Genomic DNA, 27,493 nt, shown 5'->3' on the forward strand with positions numbered 1-27,493 from the left:
CAAAAATAGGGTAATACTTGAAAGAAAGTATTCTGCAGTGGCAAGAATGAAAGAATATTTATCTTTACAGTATATTCAGCTTTTAGTTAGGCTGCATCTAGAGTGATCTGTCGGTTGCTTTTTAAGCATTGACACGTTTTTTTTTTTTTAGAGAGCAAATATCATTCTTAAACATCGATGCTATGTATTTTATTTAGGTCTAAATGGCCGCAGAAATAACAATCATGTCTTTTTTTTTTTTACCACTGCTCATGAACGATTTTTTTTTTTATATATATATGTCGGCAATTGAGGCAGCCCACAATCATGCAGGTTTCAAAGGCGCTACAGTTAACTACCTCCTATAACATAAAACTAGGCGGTACGATTACTTGTCAATAAGTCATTGTTTATCACCTTTAGTGTACCACATCTCTGTCTAACTATTAAATGTCATAGTATACAATACTCTAAAGAAAAAAAAAATCATTGCATTTAACCTACTGAAAAGCTCTCATTAAAAAAAAGTAATCCTAAATAAAGTGTTTCAGTGGGGATGCCCCCCACCGATATTGGGTTTGGAAATGGAGTCTCCTGTGTGAGAATACAAATTATAAAATGAGCCATTTTTTTTTTGATTTTCAATGCTTATCAGACAATCCGAACCTTATTAAATTAAAACGGCTACAATGGTTGCACAACGAAAATGGAAATTAAAAAGTGGAGTGATGAGGTATTTTATCTTTACCATGGCAAAATAAATTCGTTTTTTTAAAGAAAAAGAGTAATTGTCTCTTCCAACCATTATTCCCTTTTTATTTAGTGCTATAGGAATATGAAATCTGTGCATCAAAGGATGGATACATGCATAAACGACTTCTAAATGTATGAATTAGTCTCTGGCAGCATTTTCTTGTACGAAGGTTCATTGTTACACTAGATGTACGTGGCAAGTATTGTTGACTGGGAAGGTTTAATGAAAAAAAAAAAAAAAAAAAAAAAACGTACTAGTAAATATCGACTTGAACATCTCATGGATTTACTATCATCCAAAACTATATAAATTAATCCTTTAGTCAGTGATTTAACATCATTTGCCACACCCCCACAAAGAGTCTAATATTGAAACTCATAATCAAAGCATGACATGTTTATTTAAAAGACAGCAAAGAAAGAAAAAGATGAACATTATTATCTAGACACTTTGGAGAAGGGTGTGGCACACAAAAGATACATAAATAAAAAAAAAAAAACAAATAAATTAAAAAACGTCAAACCTGAAACAATAAAATTACATAAGGCACGAGCTTTGACCATGTTTGGGACACTCACGAGGGTTTGAAATAGCCACTTTAATTGGGTAGCGGTCTTTTCCGATCGATTATGATAGGTCATCATTACAATAGAACAATTTTTTTTCTTGAGCGGGCCTCTCTTTTTCTCCTTTTCTTTTTTTTTTTTTTTTAAATTTCTCTTTTTTTTTTTTGTTTGTTTCTTTGCCTTTCATGATCAGAGAAAGATAGTTATTATGAAGTTTGGAAAGCAGATGGAGACAGCAGCAAATGATTTGCCCGAGAATTGGAGACCTTACCTTATTCACTATAAGACCTTGAAAAAATCGATTCGACTTGTGGTGGATGAGTTAGAGTCTAGAGGTCTATCAACGGAATGGATCAATACCTTGGATACAGACCAAGCAATGCGGTTAGATTACATATTTGATGGTAGGTGGACTTTTTAAGCTTCTCTCTCTCTCTCTTTCTTTTGTCATTCTTCTAAACATGGGCTTTTATAGGAGACGTCAAAGATCCCCATCCATTTATCAAAATTACTATCGATGACCCCACTTCAATTTCATCTTCTGAAGAACCTACTATCTTGAAATTAATACCCATTACAGAACAATTAAACACTGAACCTCTCTCGATCAAAATAGAACTTGTGAGAGACTCTGAGTTCTTTCACTTACTTTTACATGAATTATCTCATGCCGCTGCCTTACACGATGTAGAGAAAGATCGATTTATTGGAAACGTGGATAGTCTGGAAGAACAGCTAACAATTGCTGTAAGTAGATAATTTTTTTTTACGACCTAGTCTGTATTAACGTATTATTTATACTATACTAGGCCTCCCCACAAAAGAATGATTTATACGCTTGGAGAGAAATATTTAATTTATACATGGAAGCAGCTATCTTTAAGGATGTATCTCAAGGACAGTACAGCCCACATTCATATCAAAGAAGTCAAAGTCAATTGCAATGGTTCACCACTGAGCTTTCAAGAATGAATTTGGTATACAAAATAAAAAAGCAATAAGAAAAGGGAAAGCATGAAATACTTATCAGTTCATGTAGACCAAGAAACTATCATCAAGACATTCTAAAAAAGCTCTAACTCAATTCATGGCAATCAATGCTCAACTCGTACATTTTAAGCATTTTCAATCGTTAAACCAGACTGCCATGATAAAGATTTTAAAGAAACATGATAAACGTACAAGTTTGAGGTAAATAATAATAATAATAAAAAAAAAAAAATGCATATGTGAAATAACAATTAAACCTTTTTTTTTAATGCAGTGCCACATCCGAATTTCCCTCGTTCGCAAAAAGTAATGCCATATTTGTCGAAGGCGTTTTAATGTCTCTTTATAATGCAGTTCAAACAAAGCTTATCACAATCGTTCCTCAACCTGATGATTATGACTGTCCGGTTTGTTTTTGTAAGTACGATTTATTTATTTGTTAAAAAAAAAAAAATGATGTTTGAAGGGATTTCTGATCATTGTGTTCTTTTATATATATATATAGCGATAGCTTGGAGACCAATTCGATTAGAATGTGGCCATGTATTTTGTGTCCGTTGCCTTATCAAGGCACATAAGAAAAGGTTATACAATTGCCCCATTTGTAGACAAGAGCATGCAGTTGGAAACGCAGATGCACATAATTTGGACCAAAAATTACAAAGTTTCATGCTATTGTATTTTCCCAAAGAAATTAAAGAAAAGCGTAAAGAAAATGAACGCGAACAAGCTACACTGAATAGACAACAACATTTGAAATGTTCGTTACCACCACGTAGGTTAGCTACCACCATAAATCATCGAGTGATAACTACACCGCCTCGTGAATCTAGTTGTAATATCATGTAAAAAAAAAAAACATCTATTCCCCCTCATATATATATTTGAATAATAAAAATTTAGAAATTATTTTGCGTTTTTTTTTTTTTTTTTTTTGAAAGCCCACTGCTAAAAATTATGCGCTAGTCTCATCTATTTGCCGGGAACACACCCAATTTCTTTCATAATTCCTGTTCATTGTTCGCTGACGTGGTCTGAATCCCTTACAGTTCTTTTGTTATTGTTCCTCAAATTAATGGGGACGCTATGTAGTAAGATAGTTTTGACAAAGTGCCTGAAGGCATTTTTAAAAAGTTTAAAATTTGCGTGTGCGGTACTCTAAAAGATAAGCCACCGGACGGACCGGAAAACGTAAGGCTCGGAGTGTGAGATTTCCAAAAGGACAAAAATGAAATCAGAGAGCAGAAGCTATTAAGTTCCTTCTCTACAAACACCATGGGTAAAATTGACTAAAAAACATCCAAAGAAGCCATCCATCCCCAATATGCTAATACCATCCATCAATCATAGGTATCAGTCGTGATTCTCGCCATAAGCGTAGCGCTACCGGTGCTAGACGTGATCAATACAGAAAGAAGAGAAAGTAAGGATTTACACACACCAGATAGATTTTTTTTTTTCTCTTGAGATCGTTGGAATGTTTTTTTTTTGAAATGACGATGCTAATGATTCTATTTTTTTGTTTGTTTATCACCAAAGGTTCGAGTTAGGTCGTCAATCTGCCAACACCAAGTTGGGTGGTAAGCGTATTCATCTCGTTCGCGTCCGTGGTGGTAACTTCAAGCGTCGTGCTCTTCGTCTTGAATCTGGTAACTTCTCTTGGGGTTCCGAAGGTATCTCTCGCAAGACCCGTGCCTTGACTGTTGTCTACAACGCCTCCAACAACGAGTTGGTCCGTACTAACACTCTCGTTAAGGGTGCCGTCATCCAAATTGATGCCACTCCTTTCCGTCAATGGTACGAATCTCACTACGCCATTACCCTCGGTAAGCAAAAGGCTGGTGAAGCTGCTGTAAGTTTTTTTTTGTTTGTTTTTTTTGTTGAATTTGACAGCTGGAGAAAGAAAAAAAGTTATTGACATTTTTTGTGTTTTTTAGGATGCTTCCGCTGAAAAGAAGTCCAGCAGTGTCCAAAAGAAGATTGCTGCCCGTGCCGCCACTGCCGCTGTCGATCCTCTCTTGAACGATCAATTCAATGCCGGTCGTCTTTACGCCGTCATTGCTTCTCGTCCCGGTCAATCTGGTCGTTGTGATGGTTATATTCTTGAGGGTAAGGAACTCGAGTTCTATCTCCGTAAGATTAAGGTAAAGATTTATTTCAAATATGTGTGTGTGTGTATACTGTTTATTAACTTTTTCTCTTTTTTTTTTTCTTTCTTTCAATCATTAGTCCAAGAAGCATTAAGTTTCTTTTCTTCTTCCTTTACAAATAAAAAGCTTATATTCATTGAAGTTTTTAAAATCCAAAAGTTTCAACTCTGTACATTTTAAACATTTTCAATTGGGAAATTTATATCTTCATTGATTGTAGAATAGTACATGCGTAGATAAGAAAGGGCATGTCGCGGTTGTCCGGTAGAGTTAAATTCAGTGTGTATTTCGATGTGTAGCCGAAACTGTTCGTATACGTATATATTTTGTTTGATCAGCATTAAGTTTGATATCATGATTATTATCTTACCTTGCACACTGGATTTTGATGCTCTACCCTTTGGCATTTGGCAAACTTTTTGACAGGCGCATTGTATAAAGCTCAATCAATCTTTTTTTGGAACTAACTAAACTTGAGGATTTATTTAAATTTATTGCTATTGTCTTTGAGTGAAACAATTATGTGATTTTCGTAAATGATTTGTAGAGATTTCTCTATATAATACTACTACGATAATATGCTTGTCAGTTGTATGTAGAATGGTGAACGAATGTTTCGCCCTGTAAGCTACTTAACAGTAAAAAAAAAGCTTAAAAATATATATATTTTGTACATCATCGATGGAATTAGACACTCCAAATTCTAAAGCAAATGAGGGCGAGATAAATGACATATCCTTGTTTGTTATCTACTGCGACAGTTCACTGCATATATCGTCTGCCATAAAGCTGTCTTACGAGAGTATTTTATAAAAAAAAAAAAAAAAATAGAACAATGCTGTTGCTGTCAAGTTCAGAAGGATGATTTAGCTGTTTACTTTAAAGAATGCTTATAATTATTGAATCGTTTGTTCCTGCAAAATTATTTGTTCGAATGTTTGAGTTTATGCCGAAAAGTGAATTACCACTGTCAATGATGTTTTTGGAAAACTGGACGAATCTATATTATTTGTTTATACAATTCTATTTAACTGGTCTTCCTTATCAATAAATTAGCATATTCCATTGTGATCTAATCTCAACGACAACAACTACCAAAAAAAAAAAAAAAAAAAAAAAAAAAAAAAAAAAAAAAAAAAAAAAAAAAAAGAGGGGGAGAGAGAGAAATTACGAGAATTCAAGTCAATGCATTCACTAGGAAACTGGGGCCATTAAAATTTAGATAGGTGGAACTATTAAACGACCCTTATGCTATTTAATAGCCTTTAGAACTGAGCGTACCTTTCTATTAACTTGACTTTAAATCAAAGAAATTAGCTGTTTGAGTGATGGTTTAGTGATTTATAATATTTGATCAAAAGGTCATAGTAAATCACACGAATTGTGTATTGATACTGAATGTATATGTGCATATATGCATTAAAAATTATTCTTTACTCATTATTCTTCAGCCTTCTTTGGAATCTTTGAGGGTTGAAAGCTGATTTGAAATAAAAGGATTGGAATCTATGTTTTCCCCACCTGTTTTTTGTGAATGTTATTTATCAATGATGTTAGTCTAGGTACCTCATAGTTGTAAATTTACAAATTGCACAATGTTGCCAACTTTATTATTCATCTTATGCAGTTTAGACAATAGCCAATGAACAAAATAAAATTAATGCTTATGATGAGAACGGACTGAAGTTCTACCACTGACCAAATTATTTTACAATTCATTTTAAAACAACAGAAGTTATGGTATATGTAATACGAAGCCGTATACCATACAAATTTACACGCTAAACTAAACCATAGGTTTCTTTAATGCGAAAGAAAAAAAAGCGAGCGGAGTTGTGAAGTAACCCGGACCGAGCTGATGTCGAACCAAGATTTCTGCTCATTTTTTTTGTGCCCGGCCACTCAAATTTATCACAGTGTTCAGCATTATAGGTGTGATTCTCCCTCTTTTAGCTTCGATATAGTCCAACAATGGTATGATGATTTTTTATTTGAAGATAAATGGATGTGTTTGATGTGAGATGTAGTTCTATGAGTAGATGGATTGATATTATAGATTGGTTCATTGGATGCAGAAAAATGAAAAGCCCAAAAAAAAAAAAAAACTAGGCAAAATGTTTTTTTGATAGGGGGTGTGTGGTGTATTATTCTATCTACTCTAAAACTCACACATTTCACATTGCAACATTTATTGGAAACCAAACGACGGAATGCTAATTTAAAAATTATTTGTTACAGAGCGCCGAAGAACAGAAGGTTACCAAGAACCCCATGCGCAACCTCCAAATTGAGAAGTTGGTTCTCAACATTTGTGTTGGTGAGTCTGGTGATAGACTTACTCGTGCTGCCAAGGTTCTCGAACAATTGACTGGTCAAACTCCCGTCTACACCAAGGCCCGTTATACTGTCCGTACTTTCTCCATTCGTCGTAACGAAAAGATTGCCGTTCACGTTACTGTCCGTGGCCCCAAGGCCGAGGAAATCCTCGAACGTGGTTTGAAGGTCAAGGAATACGAACTCAAGGCTCGTAACTTCTCCAACACCGGTAACTTCGGTTTCGGTATTGATGAACATATTGATTTAGGTATCAAGTACGATCCCTCTATTGGAATTTACGGTATGGATTACTTTGTTGTTATGGGTCGTCCCGGTAACCGTGTTGCCCGCAGAAAGCATTGTAAGACCAAGGTTGGTGTTAACCATCAAATCAAGAAGGTAAAATTTTGGAATAGATAGTGTTTTTAGTTAGCGTTAGTGAAAGAACCTTGATTATTAACCAACCCCTTTGCTATCATAGGAAGAATCTCAAGAATGGTTCAAGGCCCGTTTCGATGGTGTCATCTCCTACAAGGCTTAAATCTTATTTCTTTTACTCCAATAAATTAAACAAGAATTCTCATAACCTAATAGATTTAACAAGTGTCGTCCTTTTTTTTTTGTTTTTGTTTTTATTGTGTAGGATATGTATAATGGCTATTGTGCAATTTTGTTTTGTCTAAAAATTTAAGTAGGTGCGGCAGCTGTTTCCCAATCTGTACGATCCATCGGACAAGTTTCTCCATGAGTTGAACTTTGAAACCATGTCATAATACAGTGTAAGTGGAATACATGTCGGCATTTTCCCCAGATCAAGGGACAGTCATCGCCAGGTATTTTACAATTAGGGCAGCAGGCATCGTATTCTGAATGACAAATACCACAAACATCGTCATTGCTTTTTACATCCCAAGACCACTCTGCTGCCATGGTCCAGGATATAATTTTGACCTTCATTCTATTTCACGTTTACAATATAAAAAAAAGTTTATATCACAAAAAAAAAAAAATATGCACAGGACAAAAATTAAAATAAAATACGTGTTTTGGACTGCCTCTTGTGCACTGTGGTACAGGGATCTGTACCATAAAAAGAGCGACATTAATTGTCAAAAAAATGCTCCGTGCCTTCTAGAAAACATTTGTCTCAGAAATTCAGGGTATGTTTATGGATATGGAATAAAGATAAGCATGAAACAATCGATAAGCATGGATCAGTTTAAGATGACAGCATATTGGTATCAGGAATTAAAAGTAATTGTTTTATTACTACTTTAAAAGAAGATTGTCCTACATATGGGCATTCACGTTATTATATTTATTTTGAATAAACTCTTTGATTCCCATGAGAGAGTCAAAGCCAGTAGGACCATCGATGCTTTTTTGGTAATCGATTATCTCGTGACTAATTCTGAGATGTTCTGCCTTTAGCGCATTGTCTGTGTTTTTTGGCGAGTCTTTAGGTAAATTCTCAATAACTTTGCCTCCGTATGGATCCGATTGAGGGGGATTCCTGAAGTCTTTGCCAGCATTAATTCTGGGTAATTCTTGATCCCATTTCACGTCATCTTTCAAGAATTCAACAAGCGAGTCAAGGACAGGAAAACTTTTACGTGGTTCGAAGATGGAGGTAACAATTTTTTGTAAAGCTGATTCGAAATAATTGCGATAGTATGGTACCCGGAATAGTGCTTTTGTTAAGGGTCGGTTTTGAATACCTTCTACGTGACGGTAGTCTCCCTCAAGTTGGACAGATTTAGGGAAAGGACTATTACCAAAGGTCAATTCCATATCCCACCCAATATACACAAAGTAATGCATAATAGGGCATTTGTAAAGATAGTAATTATTTCCGTAGGACAAGTAGTTGTTCCAACCAGTAATGAGAAACTCAAACACCATGCTAAATATTTAATAACGTCAACACTATATTCTAATTTCTTCCTTTTTCAAACTAACTTACTTGCGGAGAAAAACTTCAGCACCAAGATATTTAGTCCATTCATCCATAATTTCCTTTTCGTTTTCAGTACTGTTGCTGATAGGTTTTTTCAATTGAACATCAATAAATTTAATGAAATCGGCGAGTACCGTAAACCCCTTTTTCTCAGTCTTGTCTTCCATTGCAACCTTATAGCCATGTTCGGCATAAACACTAGGATCGTCACTAATATATCTCAAATCCGAAATATCACCCTTGACTTTTGTGCTGCCAGTTCCCTCATACAAGACACCATTTTTGTATTCTGATGGTAAACCGGGGTTTGCATTTTGATCGAACCAGGCCTTGTCATATTTCTCGGCAAATATGTACAAACCAAGAGCAACATTGTTTAAATAAACACTGATTTTATTAGCCTAGAACTTGTTTATTTTCATATTGAATGGGGCTTACCGTTTATAAGAAATACGCGAAGCGGGTAAACCAGCAGCTACCATCATGTCAAAGCTCATTTTATCACGCAAGAAAGTAGGATCAGTGGCAGCAGCTCGAAGTTTCAAAGATTTGTAACCTCCCAAATGCTCGCCTTTAGCTAATTGAATGTTATAAGAGGGCTTTGGTTCAAAACGAGACATCTTTCCTGCAATATTAAATTGGACATTGCTAAACTTTTGGATATCATTGGCGCTATTAAAGATATGCTGTTAAAATATGATATCACCAGTTTTAAAATCTATCAAAGTTTTACCCAATAAATGTCAAATCAGCATTTATACTGATTTTTTGGTTATAATGCTCATGTATGCGATCGATTTCATCCTGGCTAGCTTGAATATGAAGAGACGGAATCTCATCAGTTGGATGAAGACTGGTTTTGTGACGAGATCCGACTTCATCATAAACTCTTTCAAACGTTTTCACGGATTTGGTAACCCAGTTTCTCCCATATACATGATTTATTTGCGATTGGATTGAATGACGTTCAAATGCTTCTTCGTGTAAAATTTCGTTGGTACCCTTTTTAAGTTCAACAAAATGATAAGTACTTTTAGCTATGGGAGCATCTACTTGAAAAATAATGCTAGATTCTGCTGAGGGAGAAAGAGTAAAAACTGATTCATCAACAAGAACACCAAATTCAGAGTCATTGGAACTCGGAAGACCAACAATGCTGTATGTAACCGAATATGCTGCAACTGCAGAAGCAATAGAAATGATCAGACTAAAGTCTAAAAAAGTAATTATTAAAATCTATAATATTTGCATCTCTCTATGTAAAAAAGCAACAACGATCTTACAATAAAGTTTAATTGCCATGATCTTGATACTATTTGCTTAAAGAATATTCTGGCAGAGTATTAATTTATATATATATATAACATTTTAGAAAACATACAGGAGAAAAATCCCTTTAACCGTTGTTTAGGAGTGCGAAGAAATATCTATTTAAGAAATCTCTCATTGTTAGTAACTCATATCTAACATCTAGCTACTCATAGTTTTTACGATCGAATCATGAAATACAAAAATCGAACCCATTTTTGCTAAACATTAATAGTGTGTCCACCATGTACTTTTGTAAAATGTGACACGTCTATGCCTATTTTTTAGTGTGTATCATACATCCTAATGTCATCCTTTGTAAACCAAGCTCCTGTCATAAAACGCACGCTAGGTCACACAGGTAGATCAATTTTTAATAAATCCAGATTTCTATACATTCTTGTGTACGCACTGTACCAATAAGGACTAGTTTCACTTCTACTTACATCTCCTAAATAGCATAGCTTTACAGAAAGTGAAATATAGCATTAGTAGAAACAAGGATGTTGGCGTTTAATTTCTGTACATGGAGCGAATTCCTTATTTTTTACTCGACCTAATTTTTTTTTTGAAGGGGGGGGGGTAGACAAACAAATTGATTTGGTTGATTTGAAAAAGGTGGCAAGTGTCATTAAATGGATACCTTCGATCTGTTCGTTACCGAGAAAAAATTGGCGCTAATTTTGTGAATATTACTAATAAATCTTAGATTATTCATTTGCAAATGACAACATACAATAATAACGGAAAAGGGATACTCTGCATATGAGTGTTATGAATCTTATATCACTATAGACTATTAATAATAGCAGGCCTTAAAAGTAATCAAAATAAGATATGCAAGCTGATTGTCTCTCCTTTATGCTCATGCATTTAAAACTATATATACTTAAACTTTATTTGTAGAACATGCCTCGATTAAACCTCCTGGTAAAAGACTAATATGTGTTTGATAATTGGTTTAGATTGATGTTATGACGGCATCACGTCCCAATAAACGGGGAGGAACTTGAAATCGTTTAGAGAATTTGTCGGCATTATGCAAAGGAAGCTTTATGCATAGGTAGCAGTAGTGGTAAGATCTAACTTGTTTTTTAAAAAACAATACAAACAAACAATTGGACTAATAAGAAGGATATTGGGAGTTTATTTTTATTCGCTTAGCTAGTGACTATGTCCAAAATCGAATCTGCTTTCCCAGAGATCAACAAGCTGTTGAGCAGTTAGACGTATCGTGTAAGGACTGTTGCATAATGTTGAATTTAACAACGAGCGATATTGATTGCTAAATTCCTTTCCTTGTATGTGTTGCTCAATACGATCTGAGTAATCACTGTTGGTACCTAAATTGATGCTTTGTCCCCCAGAAATCACTTTAAATAGCAATATCCCAAGAGCAAAAATATCTGATGCGTATTCATATGTTTTACCGTCGTACAAGGTATCATAGTATTCGCATTTACTAGGGGGTACACTATAGGTGGCAGACACTAGGCCAGCTTCATCAAAATCGGCTAAAATCCAATCTGTTGTAGGTGCAGTGCTCTCTGCATAAAAGGAATGTTCAGATAATCCACGATGGACATAACCAGCAGCATGAAGATCTCTAACAGCTAATAACAAAGAGTATACAGTGTAAACAATGAAGGTTTCGTCCAGGACATCTACTATTTGTTCGTCTTTAAATCGGTATAAAGATGCTAGGCTTTGACTCGGCTCATAAAATGAAGTAATCATGATGAATTTGAATCCATTATCGGCACTAGTTGGTTTTTTTAATTGTACAGCATCAAAATATTCAACAATACGATTATTACGGGATTTCAAAAGAGGAAACTGAAGAGCTTGTATTGCGTTTTCGAATTTTTTTTCGCCGTCGCTACCCTTAAAATAGTGTATCAACGCCGATTTGCCTTGGAAGGAGCATTCACGAATGTATACTTTGTTTTGATGTTGTGGGTTAGAGCTAACTTCACCAATAACATTTGGTAAAAGCTGACAGCGATTGTTAAAAATAGAAGAGTACTTTGTATTTTTTGGGTCGGCTTCGCCAATATTTGTTGGGATCAATTGGGCTTTAAAAGATGGACGTCTTATTATGTTATTTGCGTAAACAGGTGGTACATCAGAGGACTTTACGGTTCCTGGTTGAGAGGGTACAGTTTCTTCGACATTTGTGGCAGCTTTGTAGTATAAAGTAAAAGAAAGTTAAAATTCTAGTTATCTAATTAACAACACGCGCATTTATAATTACAGTCAATAGAAGAGTATACTCGTTGCAAAGACATCTCCCTACGGCGGCGGCATAGTAAAAATATGTAGAAAGCCAAAGAAGCTAGTAATGCACCAATAAAAATACCTAACATTGTGAATCCTCCGGCTACAGCAGGATCAATCTTATCACTTGTAGACATGCTGATGGCACCTACTGAAGATGTCGGGGCTGAGGTTGGTAAATTACTGCCCGTACTCGAGGTTGGTATAACCTGGTTAATAGGCACAGTTTGATATGCTGCTCTATTGAGAATAACTAGGCTTGAATTTTGAAAGAGAGCAATAGAATTCGAGCTTAGATTATTAAATGAAGTATCTATGATATTCGCCGTGGCAGACTCTTTGTCTAACTGTGTAACACTATTTGTTAAAAAAGGGCGTGATTAAAGTTGATGACAGTACCTTTATCAATTGAAAGCTTGGGCCAGAATTATAAAATAGTGCCTGCGATGAATCCTCGCTTGTCGTTATTTTCCAAACTGCATTCGAATCAATCATGTTGGGTTTTTGGAATTTATACACGGCTGAAGATGAATTTGATATAGCTATAGAAGATAATTTATCGCCAGTAGTAACTGAAAAGCTTTTTAAACCTTCAGCTGTCAACTGGTATAATTGACTATCATTTGCCATGTAAAGGTTCCTTGTAGTTGATATACCAGAGCTTAAATTGTTAAGCACTTTAACAGAAGGCTTATCTGGACATGCTACACCGAAAGAACTTTTACCGTAACCTACCATCACACATCCCTGGAGGCCCGTCCAGTGATCAATAGGTAAAATGACAGTACTACTATTATTTAATGATCCATTTGTGGGGTCCGGAAGCTCTTGAAAAGTGAAGTTATGACTAACATTATCGAATTCGGCAGAGTAAAGAGCTAATTCCAGGTTTTCTTCTGTGGTACCTATAAAGTAAATGGCATTTACACCATTGTATACACATTTTTTTATGGATGTAACAAGGTCAGTATCTTTCAAAATAGAGGTTGATGACTGCTCCGCAACGAATGTGACTTTGTTGTAGTGATATATATTCGTGTCGTTATCAAATCGATAGAATGTGTCGTAAAATTTACCACCGCAAAGAGATGAAGGCATTTTTGTAAAATTCGAAAGAAGAAGAAACGATGATTTTCAGAGATCGCTTCTTACTCACCCCTTTCCCGCCGCCGCCGCCGCTTTTGTTTGTGTGACAGGAACTCTAGCTTTGCCACATAAAAATGTGACGCGATTCATATCACAATCATGAAAAACTAGAAGATTCGCCATTTATTCTGTTAGAAAATTCTGGAATGATGTATCAATGATGCTTCTCCTGTGTATTTTAGTTGACTTGTATGTTGTTTGGATATGTTTAACAATTTTGTGTCACAACTCGTAAAAAAATTAGAGCGGCGTCATAGTTACACAAAAAACAAACAAAATAAAACAAACAAATATAAATGCGGTTTTATGAAGTTTCTATTGAGAATTATAAATGTTCTCTTTTGTTTATTTATTATCTGTTCAGGTTAAATCGTCAAGACATTGTTATTATACAAAATCATGTCTTCTGTAGAGATGAGAGGACGCTGGCAATACGTCACTGGTATAACCTCTTCAAGTGTTTGGCATATCAATGGGTCAAAAATATCTTGCCCTTTTTTTAGATCAAACCCAATGGCAGCGGCAGGCAATAAATATATTTTTTGAATGGTTGGATATAAGTTGATTAAACGTATTACATGTTCCTTAAGCCACGTTCTACGTGTAGCAAGCTGAAAGGACTGAAGCTGGGCTTCGGATGCATTTGTACTGGCAGCTTTCTCCAGTTCCGTGATGAAAGTTTCAGCGTGTATATGAATTTCACAGCCAAATACAAGATTAGTCATGTTAGGTGATTGAATCATCAGTTTTCCCAAAGTATATGCATCTACTGAAATATAGTTAGTTTGCTGTGGGGATCCGATAAGTTCCAAAGTCTTGATCTTCAGTGATTGAGCAGGCTGGAGACGAAGGCAATGATCGGATAACGTTGTCCATCCACAAATCGTAAGATGTTGCAAGTTTTTGCATTGAGATAATATGTAGTATATGATATTGTCTCTAACGCCGCGTATGTGAATCGACTGTATGTGGGAAACATGAGGAGATATGATAGATTTCAAATTAGCTAGTCGCCACAGAGAGTTTGGGTTTTCAAATTCCGGATCCAAGTGAATCGACTTCCAGTTCATAGGGTGATCACAAAAGGTACGCATTGTTTTCGATACAAGACGTAAGGAAGACAAATCCCTACAGGATATAGACGATGTGATGTTCAACATCAACTCTGGTGGTAGTTCTTCAAGTATGTGCATCGTATTGATATTGCGGTAAAAAAGAAGTGAAAAGGAAGAAGCTTAAAAATTAAACTTTCTTTTATTTGTTTAATATATACAAGGGTAAAATTTAAGAAGAGAATGTGATTGCTACGTTTCATCAAAAAAAAAAAAAAGAAAGATCGTCCTCCCCCAACCATATTTTGATTCAAACAAACAATCACTTGTGTATTACTTGGAATGGTATATTCCCGAGACAAAACTATTCTTATTTTTTACCAACACTCCAGCAGCCGGGGCAATTATGCAATACTTCATGAACAAACATATCACATTCTGCACAGAACTCCTGCGCACATTTCGGACAAGAAAATTTTGCCGCCGCTGTCTCTAATTTATCAAATTGCGTTAGACAAGAGAAACAATGTGTCCCGTGTTCACTATGCATGTATATTGTTAGCGGTTGGTGCATATTTCCAGAGATTCTAACATCAATCTATACCTGTTAATTTTGATTTCATCGAAGTTATCAACTGGGAATAAATGATGGTAAGATCTAGCTAAATGAGGTGACGATACTAGTGTCAACCCGCATATATCGCAATCACTTGGTAATTCACAAACTTTGGATTTGCATTTAGGACAAATATAGCCTCCCACAGTCAGTTTTGAGTGACTACTCCAATGATCAGTAAACGATTTATGACTGGTTCTCGTCAAATAATTACCAAACACAAAACGTAGCATGATCCTCTACTAATCTTCTAGGAAATCCCATAGTAACCAAATTAGATGTGTTTTTATTGGGCAAAACCGCCGGTGGTGGAACAGCTTCAAATAGTAAATCCTTGTAATGTGCTTCGTTTAATACAATTCCATAAGAGCCTGTGATTTCGTACGATTCAGTTCTATTTCAGGATCCATACAATATCATTTACCTTTTGTAGATTCACATAACACGCGACATATTTGCACTTCAGCAGCAAGACCCACAATACTTACTCGCACCATTTCCTTTTTTAACAAATCAATAGTTTCGTGTATATCACCGGGATCACAAGTGGTAAGTGATCCAAAAATCAGTAATACCTCTTTAGATCCGTGACTTGGTACACCCAACATACTAGCTCTGGCTAATTGCAATGAATTTTGCAAAGAAGCCTCACCACTTGTTTCGGTATTTTTCTTCGTTTTCAATGCCTTGATATGATCTGTAGGGTTACCGCTTAATTCTGTCAATTTTTCAGCAATACCGTCTCTGGTAGCAATAATGCCAAGCTGTGATATAGGATTCTGATCAAAAAATTCAATGACAAATTGTTGAGCATATGTCAATGTCAATTCTACGCGACTGGGTCGTAAATCTTTCTCATTCATGGCTTCTGATAAATCAATAATTACAAATAAGTGTCTTATGATACCACGTTGGATAATCGCAGTATCCTTCAATAGTCTAAATTGTTTCAAACAAAGATTCAGTCGTGAGTCCAAAATGTAAATGAACCTGAGGCTACCTTCGACGCTTTCTTTGTTGTTGTAACTGCGAAACTACACTACTTAATCGGCCTTCTGAATCTTCTTGAAGAATATCCCAACTTCTTTTATATTCTTCCTCCCAAGCATAACCGCCGGTCCCAGCATCTTCGTCCTGATTGGCATCATATGTATCATCTACGTCGATGTAATCTTCATCTGTTGGTTTTCGAGCCATTTTAGTAAAGGATTGTAAACTAGGAAAAGCACGCAGTTTTTAAAAAGATGTTCAAATGTGACTATGTTTACGACTGCTATCGACCTGAACATAATTCGATTCGCGACGACAAAACGCTTGCTGAGGATGTATTTGTTTAAACAAAACGAATCTTATTTAGTTGAAAACACATTCGGCGAGTACACTTTGCTCCAGCTACTGTGTCGTTAGGCTTAACACTGTAAAGCAGGAAAACATAGGCCGTAATACACGTTGAAGTCAAAGATTGATTTACAATCCCTGAACAGTTAATTTGTTCTTACGAAGGTATGCTGAGTATTGATTATAAATCGAGGCAATGTGTGCCTATAGGGTATATAAATATACAAGGACAAATGTCTTTCTGGTCTTAAATCATTGAAAGACACAACAATATACTACATCAGTATGAATATGATTTCGTAGAAAGCAAACAGCGTTGCATGATCAACCAGTGAACGCTTTATAGTGTTTAGATTATTCCAAGTGGAGTAGATAGATTTGGTTACTTCTAAATATCTAATTTTATATTGATTCATATCTGCATCATCAAGTTAATAGTTTTTTTGGTTTGATTTTATTGGGTATATTAAGAACTGCATACAGTTTAATTACTACTATTTCAGGACCCGGAACTTGATTTCGAGCTTGTGGATGGATGTGTTTAATATTATGAAACACGGCGAGTTGTTTTTACCAGAAATATGGCATGTACCACTGGACGTATTATCTATAGACATATCCACACTAATGACCCATGTGGGGTGATACCTAGATATGTCTACGGAATAATATCATCGTCCATGTACACACTTTTTAAATTTTAAGACAATCTCAATATATAAATCTATAGAATTATACCGAAATTTAATTACTGGAAACAGATACACAACAGCTTTTCACATCATTCCAATTGGTAATTTTTTTATGCTTCATGTGTGTCAGAAAGATAATGTGACTTCCGGACTTGATTATCAACGTTGGTTTTAATTAAAGTTTTGAATTTTAAATTTTAAAGATGCATAAATAGATGTATTCTTACCAAACTATTGTTTGTCCTAAATTATCTGACTCTATTAATAAATACTTTTAACTTGCTCTATTATTGTTTGGGAATGAAGCAACGTTTATGTAGTGGTCCATCGTCGATTAGATTTATGAAAATAACTCATTCTCCCTTTTCAAGAAGATAATTTAGCCATGTAGTTAATTCTTATAACAATATCAATTGCCAATGACAATTAATAAGAGCCAAGCAGCAAAAACGGCAAAGTGAATGTGCTAAAATTCAATTTCCAATGTCATCAGTTTATATAATGTCTTGCTTTGGGTTATTTAAGAAAATTAAGGGAACTTGTGTAAATTTCAATAATCAAGCTATAACACAACGTTCTTGACACGCGGGAAAAAGCAACCACGGTTATAGTCGGTTTATATTTTTTTCCCAACCTGCTTGTTGCCATAATTAAAGATTCGTTTTTTTTATGCACAAGGTATTATAGGGACTGCATTCAAGTAAAATCTGTAGCTCTAAAAACTCTTTAAGATATGGGGAACTTGTATGCTATTGTTTAATTTCCAATGCAATTATAGAATAAAAACAGGCTCGTGAACTGATGCCTCCATTATTTTCAGGCATAATTTTTACAATGTGAATCGGACAGGATTAAAATTATAAATAGAGTCTTTTTCTGAATTCTTCAAATATGAGCTAAATATAGACAGGTAACACAATGACAATATATTACATGGATGACGGCAACAGACCCGGATGACATGTTTGATGTTTAACATATTATTATTTATTAAGAATTAAATATTGATTACAGTAAGGGGAATATTATAAGAAGGTAAAGGAGTATTTACAAAGGAATGTTTGACTATATTTAGCATTCAATAAGTGGCAGGCTGTTTCTTCTTGTGTTTTCCTGCGTAACAAAGTCGAAAGCGCTTTCCTCTTCGTCTCGTTCCTTCTTTTGATGGTTCGTTGTCATCCCTGTAAAGTAGAGAGGTCCACTTAAATTACTTGTGTCAATAGAGAGTTTAGGGCGCTGTTGGCTGTTATTAAATTTGGATTTTTTCTTAATTAGTGGTTGTTCCATTTCTTGTGGCTTTTGAACAAAATTAATTGAAAGTGTAAAAATAAATTGTTGATCTTGCTTCTTTATGTCTGGAAACAATCCACTTCGATCATAGTCTGATTGGGACCAAGTATATACAATATTTTCAGGTTGTGTACAAAAGCTGACATGTAGTTCTCTTTTTCTCTTGCGCGAAGACACAAGACATGAGGTATTATTAGGAAGAATGGTCATTTTGATTTCTGATAATTAAAGGAAATTTGAATAATTTTTTTTGCCTCTATTTATACCAAAAAAAAAAAAATCCCCTCCTTTTTTTTGTTATTAATAGAACAAGATCGGCGAGCGGTTGAATTTAACTCTAAAAATAAAGCGTAGGAGTACCAATGCAAACCACTCCTTTTTTATATACAATACTTTAGTCTAAAATTAGACGATTCAAAAATTTTATTGGACGGTTCAGTCTAGACGTCTTTCATTTTTTTATTTTGGCTAATCAATAATAAGCGACTTGGATTAGTGCAACAATCTCATGCCAATGCCAATACAAGACCATCTTCAACTTCTTCAACAGTACCAGCATCCACCACTTTAGATATATATCTATCATCAAACACTACCAAACAATTAAAGTTGTCGCCTCTCCGAAAAGAAAGTATTGTAGATATGTTTGCCAGTTTAAATGAAGCTAAAATGTGGAGGCTATCTACAGGTACAGTCGTCGAACAACAAATGGAAATGTCTGCACTTGAGGGCAACTTTGAGCAGCAAGTATAAAACATGTATTATTTGAGATAATGATAAACCCACAAGTTTCTGTTTTTAGTCCTGTGCATTTTATAGTATTAGATGTCAGTGACGAAAGCTGGCTGAAGTGCTTTACAATTGAAGACTATGTAAAGAAACTTCGTGAGTGCCAAGACGTAAATTTTTGTCTCTGGGTACAAACATAGTAGCGTTAGAAAATGACGAAGTAAATTAAACGCAACTCTGCACTTACCGAGCATTAAGAATTATACAAGGGTAAATTCACGAAGTGAGGTAGGAGCTGATTTATACAAGTTATAAATCATGTATTTGAAAACCTTTAGCATCTTAAAAGAACCATCGTACAATGTTTTGGTTTCGTTGTCGTACCGACCACACTCAGCGTAATTGTACTCAAGTCTTTGGCAAAGGAAGAGTAAATGTAATTTTCTTCCCATTTTTTAGTCACCATTTTGTTCTCTCCAGCTATAACTCTTTGTGCATTATGACCAGCAGACGAGAACTCGCTAGCCTTTTTCCCTCTATATTAAATAAACACGGAAAATGATTAGTAAATAAAAATTATGATAAAGTTAAGCATTTATACAACACCCTCGGCAATCAGTCTTTGAATCATCAAAAGCAATATAAACAAAAACTAAATTCGGCAAAGTATGTCGCGTTGATAAGTAAGTAATTACATTTGAAGAGATGGATAGATTGGAAGATAGAGGATCTTATCCACTCGTAACCAGGATTGCTTAACTCTTGCTTCAACATTGATTTCAACACAGCATGTCATGGCACTCACAGAGTTTCTTTACATTTAGTCATTTGTGGAAGGCAAATATTCAAGTGTTTCGTTTGATAATTCTTAATTCCTTTAATTCTTTCAGGTGTAAAGTAATTCAGCTTGCACAGGACTAAAAACAAAAAGTTGTGGGTTTATCATTATCTCAGAGTAATACATGTTTTATACTTGCTACTTAAAGTTGCCCTCAAGTGCAGACATTTCCATTTGTTGTTCGACGACTGTACCTGCAGATAGCCTCCACATTTTAGTTTCATTTAGCCTGGCAAACATATCTACAATAATTTCTTTTTGGAGAGGTGACAGCTTTAAATGTTTGGTAGTGTTTGATGATGGATATGAATCTAAAGTTATGGATGCTGATACTGTTGAAGAAGTTGAAGATGGTATTGGATTGTCATTGGCATGAGATTGTTTGGTAGCGGGACACACTAATACAAGTCGCTTATTTTTGATGAGCACTGAAATATTTTCCCAATTAGGGTGACTTTTGTTCAGTGATAAGAACAATTTTAATTCAAATTCTAAACCTACATAGGTGATATTTAATTTGGCTAATATTCGCCCAATTCTTAAGCACCAGCTCGTCTTATAGACAAATAGGGATGTGAACGAAATTTATTTGTGAGCTGATAAACAAAAGCTTATGTCAGGATGATTTAGCTGTTTATTTTATCATCCAAAGTGTTAGGGCATTTACTTGGAGTAAAAACATTTGCAAAAGCCTCAAGAAAGTCAGAGTTTGGTAGTTGTCTATCAGCGCTTCAGTAGTGAAGCATATGTTATAAAAATCAAAAATTATGAAAATCGATCAACCTAAAAAAGCGGCCACGTTTGACAAATATACGGAGTTCTGTAATAAAATCCAAAAATAGAACAGAGATCAGCAACCAACTAAAGGAATGAAGAACGTATTACACATTCGGTTTTGTAAAATATTTTATCAAATTGTTCAATATGTCTGAGAAAAACGAGCATTAAAAGTGCTGACTACTAGGTATCATTGCTACCAAAAATTATAAGGTAAGTGAAAACGTGTTATATAAAAACGCTGATACAGGGAAGGATAATAAACAAGGGAGCAAGCGAGCTTATATCTAATGTGAGCTCTAACCAAGGTAACCTCATTGAGTCAGGTAATATCAGAACAACACAAAGCCTTGAACAGTGTAGGTATAATTGTGTCCACCATTCCTGTAGACAAGTAATGATTCTGGGTTTCAAGTTGTATAATTTCAGCATATGACATCCTTCTATTGACCGTCCACAGCGTCGTGCGTTGGCACTAGATCTTCCATTTTTTTATTATAAATATAGACAATTGGTGTTTTAGCATTGCATCTTAAATTAGCGGATAAAAATACATTTTTGTTTAGGACACAAATAAATAAAATGTTTTTAGAAGTCGGTGATTTTAACACAGCCAAGCTAATCTTGCTTAATAAAGTTCATACCTTTAGTACTTAAAAGCAATATTATGCAAAATTATTGCGTATAACACAGTGATTAAAACTATTGGGTTGGTTCCAGATACCAGCAATGTTTATATCATTAATAATTCAAGTATCTCGAACAGCTCACTTTATGGTGGGAACAACAATTGTTAAATAATAATTCATTGTGTCATAGTTTGTCTTTCTGCAATGCACGTTCAAGTTTAAATGTAAAAAAATTTATTGTCCCTAAATATAATTCTACTAAAAATCAGAATATTTCGAACAAAGAACATAATTGTCATAACTGACAAATCCGTGCAAAACATAATTCATTATGCTGATAAAACAATGAAGGAAGACGAAGGCAAAGTCATGTTTTTTAATCTTAATTTTTGATGAGGTAACATACATTTATTTCTTCTTGTTTGTATTTTGAGAAAGTAACTGACGGTCTTATACATGATAAAAATGTGAATATGTACCAACAATATCGAAGAAGGTCTCCTGTATTACCGGGAGCCTGTTATGTATGTGATGTATTGGGCTTCGATGAAGTATACTGCAAGTTTAACATAGGCCTCTTTGTTGGGTGTTGAGCAACAAAATTCTCATTTGAAGCTATGATCCATACGATTTAACTTATTGTATTAAAGGAAAGCATCATCAATTGGCTTAATTGAAGCTGTGCATCCAAACCTTAAAGCGCAAATCTCTTGGCATTAAAAGCGTTCCAAGGGTAAACTACAGCACATTCTAAGAATATTAATGATGCATAATTTCTGCGAAAGTAGGTTCTTTTTTATTGTGTATCTGACATGCAAAATGTTCATCTTTTGCAAGGTGCATGTATTATTATCTTATGCTACAGTTTTCTTCTAAACACAAAACGTACCTAAAAAAAACATTATGAAGTACCTAGTAATAGTGTCAATAATGTTATATCAGCACAACACTGAGTGAGATGACTATTTTTTGATAAGTTTGCGAATGTTACGTGGCGATAGTATACTTCGTTGGAATGATTAGAGTTATAGATAAATTGGCGGAGTCTGGGTGTTTTAGAGTGTAACCTAAAAAATCATAGATGTAGACGTTTCGTCTTTAGAGTATACAATCGAAGTACTTGTTTATTTTCCTTACATGATCATTCGAAATTATCAATAGACTTAGCGATTTCCGAACCATATACGAACTTTACTATAGTGACAATAACATTATGCGGCATTTTTATACATTAATGCCATTTCCTCGGTTATTTCTAGTGTCTAATAAACATTCCAAAAAAAAGTAACGAAATCAGTTGTAGGAGAGATTCTAGTTGAAGTATAAACATTTTTACAATATAGCGCTTGATTCCAGCTAAGTTAAAAGTTTTCTTTCCCCTTCTTATTGGAAACCATTTCTCCCATATAATTGACACTCGGTAAAATAGGAGAGATGACTCACTTCTATCCCTCGAAGATTGTTATGATTTATTAAGATCGTAGATACTATGGCATCCATAAGTGTGTGACTATTAATCTGAAAAAACCTCTCTATAAAAACATTGCCATGAATCTTTTTATGATGTATGTAGGTATAAGTTGTCACTCGAAAACATTGACAGGATCACAGACGTTAGACAACCCCCGGAGTTCCATACCTACATTCTAAAGAAATGAAAAGAAGGAGACCTTAACCCATCATTGCTGACCTCTTCATACGATAGAAAGAATGTCTATGAAGTATTTCAAGTTAGAAGCTAGACGTAACTATGAAGGTCTCAAACTTTCTAAAATTTAACAAACAGTCGTACTGTGAATAGACTTCGAACTAGGATGCGTTAAGTCTCATAAATGTATCACTAATTTTTCAGAATTTGGCCCAATTTTACTCATCGTGGTGCTAAACAGGTTGACAATATTGTTGCACTCTCGTTTCGCTGAGATAAATTACCAAATCACACTAAATATATGTTTTAATAACAGTCTGAAATGCTTTTATTTTTAAAATATCATTAATAAACTGAAGGTAATGACCGGTAACAGTACCTTTAGGAATTACCGATGCTGTATTTCTAGGCTAATTATGCTTCATGACTCATGTCATCTTTATTTTACATTTTATGGATCAACTGATACTCTAAATGCCGCTAATGCAACGTTACGGTATGAGAGGCCTCTCTCACAGTAGTTAATTTTATAACAGACTTTGTTTCTGGACGTAGAACGGTTCATATTTGTCGAAGCATTCACCAAGGAAGACATTATAATGCATGAAATTCATCCCTTATTAGCAGGTCATTATTAAAAAAATTTGGCACGAGTTCCCAAGTTTTTTTCTATTTCCGGCGCCCATGTGACGCATGAACACTTCCATACTGATGTTGCAACTCTGCATTTCTTTATTTCTAGACATTCAAGCTTTCTGTCAGACTTCAACCGCGTTTTTTATGACAAGTTTTGTGCTATTTATTCAGGTCTATTTAACGCACGGGTTTTTTTTTTTTTTTTTTTTTTTTTTTGAAAAAAACGTTATTATGTGGTTTTTGATAAAAAGAACGTTTTTTTACTTTCTTACAGTCGCATAGTTGATGTTAGCAGACCTGATGGCTTCAAAAATCTCCATGAGCTTTTCCGAATAGAATAAAAATAATGTAAAAAATCTCATTTCTTAAAATAATCATGGATAGTTTTTTGCTGATTCTGTTCTGTGTGTCAATGTTTTAGTGTTGGTCATTACAGTATCATTACTTTAAATTCAGACAAATGCAAATTATCTTCAGACAGACTTATAATTGTTTTCAGACAAACAGAAATATATTTCGGACAGTCGTAAAAAGATTTTCAGACAAATGTTAAAGATAATCAGCAAAGATATCCATCCCAGTCTATACAATTTTTGTCACAAAGAATTCGAAAGGACGTCAAATTATTTTCGAACAATATTCTCACGATTTAAGTGAAAAAAAGAGAGTATGGAGGTACCTACAAAGGTTCCTACACTTGTGCAGATAATTGATATGGTCTACTTGTAATTTAATGATAAAGGGAATGATATTTGGGTAGGACATATCCGAGGAAAAGAAGACAATGACAGAGAGTATGGCATAGAAAAAACTTATGGCGGTGAAAAAGAACAGGTACATGATCCTAGACTATGACTATTCAATCAAACTTTGAGACAGCCAGGACTCACTCAGTAAATTTTGTTTGATACAACTTATAGTATGAATAATTTATATTTATATAAAAAACTAAAGCTAAAATTGCCTCATAATAAAAGAACTCAACAGAAATATGTATTTTTATATGCATCGGCAATAGCTTTATTTTTTTTTTGTTTACTTTTTATAATTCCTAACACTAAGCTATTGACGTTTGTTAAATCAACGTAATAGCTGATCTTTTAAATATGCATCAGCTGACGCAGTAATCCACTGTTTTAATCCCATAATAGAAGGCCGCTTTATCGTACCGTTGATGGCTTCTTCGAATGATATGTTATTGTGTAAAACCCGCCCAAGATAGTCAGAAAATACAACTGGATCCATATGTTCATTTTCCACAATAAAGGTTAAGCTTGAATTAACGGTATTAATATTTGGCAAAATAATGTAATCTCGAGTGATCGATTGGTCCCAAATTACATCCTCTTTAATCATCTCCGCCAATGCATCGATTCGGCTGTATATAATGTTTACATTGCTTACAGCTTTCTTAATTAATTCACCAAAAGTTAGTTTGAAGTCTGGTACTTCAAGGATACGTAATAGTGGAAGGGTGACGTCAAAATATGGAAAGTTCTCATACTTTCCTTGAATGGTGTCATTACAATATCTTTTAAAACCAGAGCCAAAAGTAAAATCCATGTCACTTGGTATAAAAATGAATTGACCGCTTTGTTTCAAATTTGAAAACAGGAAATAGTTGGTCTGGCTGGCGATGTACCCATCATTATTTCCAACAATTACTTCGAGTGCCAGACTATGATTTGGTGTTAGTACCAATGAAGTGTTTCATCAAAGCATGTATACCTCCTCAATACACTGTCGATATCAATTTTTTGGTTCCACGCAGAAATGGATTTAGGAATGGGCGTCATGGCCAAAAACTCGGTTAAAGATATTAACTGCTGGAAATCAGATGGAGCCTTTTCGCCATTTCTCGAAGAAACCTCTTTTATTTGATACTGAGGTTGATGAAATACATCCCCTTCTTTAATATCGAGGGATGCTATATCAGTGATTGGTGACAGAGATGCGTTATGATTTCCAGCGTACAGAGTCCCCTGAGTATAATCCTGGCTACCGTCATTGAATTCATTTACTATCCACGGGTTTTCCAAATCCTCTTGAACTCCAAACAATCCATACGGCTTATCGTTAATAAAGACTCTATTGTCATACATAAACACTTAATCAGTTACATGAAGCGGTTGTATGCATGTATACACAAATCTTACCTGGCATATGAAAATCCTGATCCTGCCAATCCAAATGATTTAATCAAATCATTTGATAGTTTTTCACGTAAATAAGAAGGATCCGTAACAAGTGAACGTAGCTTTATTTTCTGAAATCCAAATAACTCATTGCCTTTTCCCAAGTTAATTTTGTATGACCCTTTGGGCGTCATTTTGGTACTTCTGCCAGCCAATTTGATGTTTATTCTTACTATACTTTGAACATAGTTTAATCTGCCTTTATGTTAGAAAACATGATTAAATATAATGCTATCGTCATCAATTACCCAATATATGTTAGATTCAACTCAATTTTTGTTTTTAAAAATACGTTGGAGTGCATTTCGCGAACGCCTGCTTCATTTCCATATAAGAAGAAGGTAGGAATTTGACCATCTTGGTGAATGTCTGTGTTTATTCTATGTATAGAGGCCAAAGGTTCAAATAGTTGCGGATAAGCCGGGATAGGGTGGATATTAGTTGATCTACCATAAAATTCGTTTAAGGTGTTTTCTTTTGTCGGAAATCGAGAGAAAGTTTCAGTATCATAAATTTTACTGGAGTTTATTTTGGTGTATCTGTAGCCTTTGAGCGCAGATGGTGCAACACCTGTAAAAATATATGGAGTTTCTTCTGAGACGCCCAACATAAAAGGAGTTGGTATTTCATCAATGATAACGCCCATATCGGCATTTTTCATGTCATGGACTACTACAGAGTAAGTAATATTATGACATATAACTTGTGCTGTTGCGATTATAGCAGTCCATATGATTAAAACTATTTTTAAAGACGAGCATTAGTATCAAGAAACTATTTAGTTGAATTGTAGACGCACATTTTATAATTTTCATTATACAGAGATTTGTTCGAACTAAGATAAAACAAATTGAAGTATTGTTTTATAAATGAAACCAACATGTTTACAGGTTTGTTTATCCAATACAGTCATAAACTGCATTTGGTAAAGTGTCAATTTCATTCGCTGATTTTTATATGTAATACGATTCTATATAAAAAAAATTATGTTGAAAAAAAAACTGGTTATTATCGTTACAAACAGACATCACCCTAATAAAAAAAACTTACCAGCTACAGATATACACGGCTTGATAAATTACGTTCTAATAGTATCAAAATGCTTTGATATAGGTTGGGCCGTTAGTAAGTAATGCGTATAACTTATAAATATCCCAAGAAAGTGCCTTTCCAAGTATCATCATATTTTTTTTAAAAGATTGGGGTGCAGTTTGAAAATGTAAACCAGAACTGCATCAACGGAGTACATTGCATTATAGATATAATGTATCTATTTCACACTTACTTATATATTGCTGAATAATTCTATTTCTCTTCGCATGCATAACTCTGTACATATCATATATGTATGCTAGTATTACTGTTGAGGGACCACATAAAAAGTTGAGAAACAACTGTTTATTAAAAAAATTAATATAACCATCTACATATGATTAGTAGTGTAAATTATAAGCGGTCATGTACTCCATTATTGCTGAAGCATAAAGTTTACTAAAAATCCAACAAGAAAGTCCCGTAATACGATCACAGATTTATCCATGGGTTACTTATGTGTTTATCTTAGGTATCTTAGAAAGTAAAAAAATAAAAAATACATAAGTATTCTACTG

At 34.5% G+C, this 27,493-nt stretch overlaps 10 protein-coding genes across 10 annotated transcripts; 3 read left to right on the forward strand and 7 right to left on the reverse strand.

Moving 5' to 3' along the window:
• Positions 1-1,454: 1,454 nt before the first annotated feature.
• EV154DRAFT_509141 (SPX domain-containing protein) lies at positions 1,455-3,160 on the forward strand. Its single transcript, XM_051601586.1, has 6 exons — positions 1,455-1,703; positions 1,775-2,046; positions 2,109-2,276; positions 2,339-2,490; positions 2,564-2,706; positions 2,795-3,160. The coding sequence occupies exons 1-6, from the start codon at positions 1,508-1,510 to the stop codon at positions 3,136-3,138; spliced, it is 1,275 nt and encodes a 424-aa protein (XP_051457660.1). The 5' UTR covers positions 1,455-1,507; the 3' UTR covers positions 3,139-3,160.
• Positions 3,161-3,564: 404 nt separating this feature from the next.
• EV154DRAFT_551761 (40S ribosomal protein S8) lies at positions 3,565-4,597 on the forward strand (the record flags this gene model as incomplete). Its single annotated transcript, XM_051605001.1, has 5 exons — positions 3,565-3,568; positions 3,640-3,712; positions 3,829-4,141; positions 4,227-4,433; positions 4,519-4,597. 5 exons carry the CDS (start codon positions 3,565-3,567, stop codon positions 4,531-4,533), a joined length of 612 nt encoding a protein of 203 aa, XP_051457661.1. The 3' UTR covers positions 4,534-4,597.
• Positions 4,598-6,710: 2,113 nt separating this feature from the next.
• EV154DRAFT_420697 (60S ribosomal protein L11) lies at positions 6,711-7,296 on the forward strand (the record flags this gene model as incomplete). Its single annotated transcript, XM_051595965.1, has 2 exons — positions 6,711-7,154; positions 7,237-7,296. 2 exons carry the CDS (start codon positions 6,711-6,713, stop codon positions 7,294-7,296), a joined length of 504 nt encoding a protein of 167 aa, XP_051457662.1.
• A 64-nt stretch (positions 7,297-7,360) lies between these two features.
• On the reverse strand, positions 7,361-10,014 carry EV154DRAFT_551763 (coth protein-domain-containing protein; the record flags this gene model as incomplete). Its single annotated transcript, XM_051605002.1, has 6 exons — positions 7,361-7,713; positions 8,050-8,658; positions 8,719-9,099; positions 9,151-9,384; positions 9,446-9,926; positions 9,996-10,014. The coding sequence occupies 6 exons, from the start codon at positions 10,012-10,014 to the stop codon at positions 7,443-7,445; spliced, it is 1,995 nt and encodes a 664-aa protein (XP_051457663.1). The 3' UTR covers positions 7,361-7,442.
• A 982-nt stretch (positions 10,015-10,996) lies between these two features.
• EV154DRAFT_229338 (uncharacterized protein) lies at positions 10,997-12,492 on the reverse strand. The gene is made up of 3 exons (XM_051594492.1): positions 12,380-12,492; positions 12,275-12,312; positions 10,997-12,203 (listed from the first exon to the last, which is right to left on the reverse strand). The coding sequence occupies exons 2-3, from the start codon at positions 12,306-12,308 to the stop codon at positions 11,185-11,187; spliced, it is 1,053 nt and encodes a 350-aa protein (XP_051457664.1). The 5' UTR covers positions 12,309-12,312; positions 12,380-12,492; the 3' UTR covers positions 10,997-11,184.
• EV154DRAFT_229337 (uncharacterized protein) lies at positions 12,493-13,519 on the reverse strand. Its single transcript, XM_051594491.1, has 2 exons — positions 12,697-13,519; positions 12,493-12,640 (listed from the first exon to the last, which is right to left on the reverse strand). Exons 1-2 carry the CDS (start codon positions 13,393-13,395, stop codon positions 12,611-12,613), a joined length of 729 nt encoding a protein of 242 aa, XP_051457665.1. The 5' UTR covers positions 13,396-13,519; the 3' UTR covers positions 12,493-12,610.
• Positions 13,520-13,745: 226 nt separating this feature from the next.
• EV154DRAFT_509148 (uncharacterized protein) lies at positions 13,746-14,669 on the reverse strand. The gene has a single exon (XM_051601587.1). The coding sequence runs from the start codon at positions 14,634-14,636 to the stop codon at positions 13,809-13,811; it is 828 nt and encodes a 275-aa protein (XP_051457666.1). The 5' UTR covers positions 14,637-14,669; the 3' UTR covers positions 13,746-13,808.
• Positions 14,670-14,678: 9 nt separating this feature from the next.
• EV154DRAFT_509153 (Ssl1-like-domain-containing protein) lies at positions 14,679-16,427 on the reverse strand. The gene is made up of 5 exons (XM_051601588.1): positions 16,112-16,427; positions 15,536-16,050; positions 15,326-15,482; positions 15,100-15,273; positions 14,679-15,037 (listed from the first exon to the last, which is right to left on the reverse strand). The coding sequence occupies exons 1-5, from the start codon at positions 16,306-16,308 to the stop codon at positions 14,866-14,868; spliced, it is 1,215 nt and encodes a 404-aa protein (XP_051457667.1). The 5' UTR covers positions 16,309-16,427; the 3' UTR covers positions 14,679-14,865.
• Positions 16,428-18,105: 1,678 nt separating this feature from the next.
• Positions 18,106-18,716, reverse strand: EV154DRAFT_509154 (uncharacterized protein). Its single transcript, XM_051601589.1, has one exon. The coding sequence runs from the start codon at positions 18,639-18,641 to the stop codon at positions 18,213-18,215; it is 429 nt and encodes a 142-aa protein (XP_051457668.1). The 5' UTR covers positions 18,642-18,716; the 3' UTR covers positions 18,106-18,212.
• Positions 18,717-24,695: 5,979 nt separating this feature from the next.
• On the reverse strand, positions 24,696-27,062 carry EV154DRAFT_443494 (coth protein-domain-containing protein). The gene is made up of 6 exons (XM_051597024.1): positions 26,934-27,062; positions 26,683-26,853; positions 26,132-26,624; positions 25,845-26,078; positions 25,417-25,776; positions 24,696-25,366 (listed from the first exon to the last, which is right to left on the reverse strand). The coding sequence occupies exons 2-6, from the start codon at positions 26,696-26,698 to the stop codon at positions 24,769-24,771; spliced, it is 1,701 nt and encodes a 566-aa protein (XP_051457669.1). The 5' UTR covers positions 26,699-26,853; positions 26,934-27,062; the 3' UTR covers positions 24,696-24,768.
• Between the last annotated feature and the right edge of the window lie 431 nt (positions 27,063-27,493).

The sequence above is a fragment of the Mucor mucedo genome (assembly GCF_025094135.1).
Source record: "Mucor mucedo strain NRRL 3635 chromosome Unknown EV154scaffold_45, whole genome shotgun sequence".
In the NCBI taxonomy this organism is placed as follows: domain Eukaryota; kingdom Fungi; phylum Mucoromycota; class Mucoromycetes; order Mucorales; family Mucoraceae; genus Mucor; species Mucor mucedo.

Excerpts from the sequence above, each read along its gene's own strand:
- EV154DRAFT_229337 (XM_051594491.1), bottom strand. The coding sequence starts at position 13,395 with ATGCCTTCATCTCTTTGCGGTGGTAAATTTTACGACACATTCTATCGA. Across the intron at positions 12,641-12,696 it reads CAAGCTTTCAATTGATAAAG|ACAAAGAGTCTGCCACGGCG; the intron begins GTACTGTCATCA and ends TTACACAGTTAG.
- EV154DRAFT_509153 (XM_051601588.1), bottom strand. The coding sequence starts at position 16,308 with ATGGCTCGAAAACCAACAGATGAAGATTACATCGACGTAGATGATACA. Across the intron at positions 15,483-15,535 it reads GTTATGTGAATCTACAAAAG|GCTCTTATGGAATTGTATTA; the intron begins GTAAATGATATT and ends ACGAAATCACAG. Across the intron at positions 15,038-15,099 it reads GATGAAATCAAAATTAACAG|TGAACACGGGACACATTGTT; the intron begins GTATAGATTGAT and ends ATACATGCATAG.
- EV154DRAFT_509141 (XM_051601586.1), top strand. The coding sequence starts at position 1,508 with ATGAAGTTTGGAAAGCAGATGGAGACAGCAGCAAATGATTTGCCCGAG. Across the intron at positions 1,704-1,774 it reads GTTAGATTACATATTTGATG|GAGACGTCAAAGATCCCCAT; the intron begins GTAGGTGGACTT and ends GGGCTTTTATAG. Across the intron at positions 2,707-2,794 it reads TGACTGTCCGGTTTGTTTTT|CGATAGCTTGGAGACCAATT; the intron begins GTAAGTACGATT and ends ATATATATATAG.
- EV154DRAFT_509148 (XM_051601587.1), bottom strand. The coding sequence starts at position 14,636 with ATGCACATACTTGAAGAACTACCACCAGAGTTGATGTTGAACATCACA.
- EV154DRAFT_509154 (XM_051601589.1), bottom strand. The coding sequence starts at position 18,641 with ATGACCATTCTTCCTAATAATACCTCATGTCTTGTGTCTTCGCGCAAG.
- EV154DRAFT_229338 (XM_051594492.1), bottom strand. The coding sequence starts at position 12,308 with ATGTCTTTGCAACGAGTATACTCTTCTATTGACT. Across the intron at positions 12,204-12,274 it reads AGTATACTCTTCTATTGACT|CTGCCACAAATGTCGAAGAA; the intron begins GTAATTATAAAT and ends TATACTACAAAG.
- EV154DRAFT_443494 (XM_051597024.1), bottom strand. Across the intron at positions 26,079-26,131 it reads TTGAATCTAACATATATTGG|ATTAAACTATGTTCAAAGTA; the intron begins GTAATTGATGAC and ends ACATAAAGGCAG. Across the intron at positions 25,367-25,416 it reads ATCGACAGTGTATTGAGGAG|TCTGGCACTCGAAGTAATTG; the intron begins GTATACATGCTT and ends ACCAAATCATAG.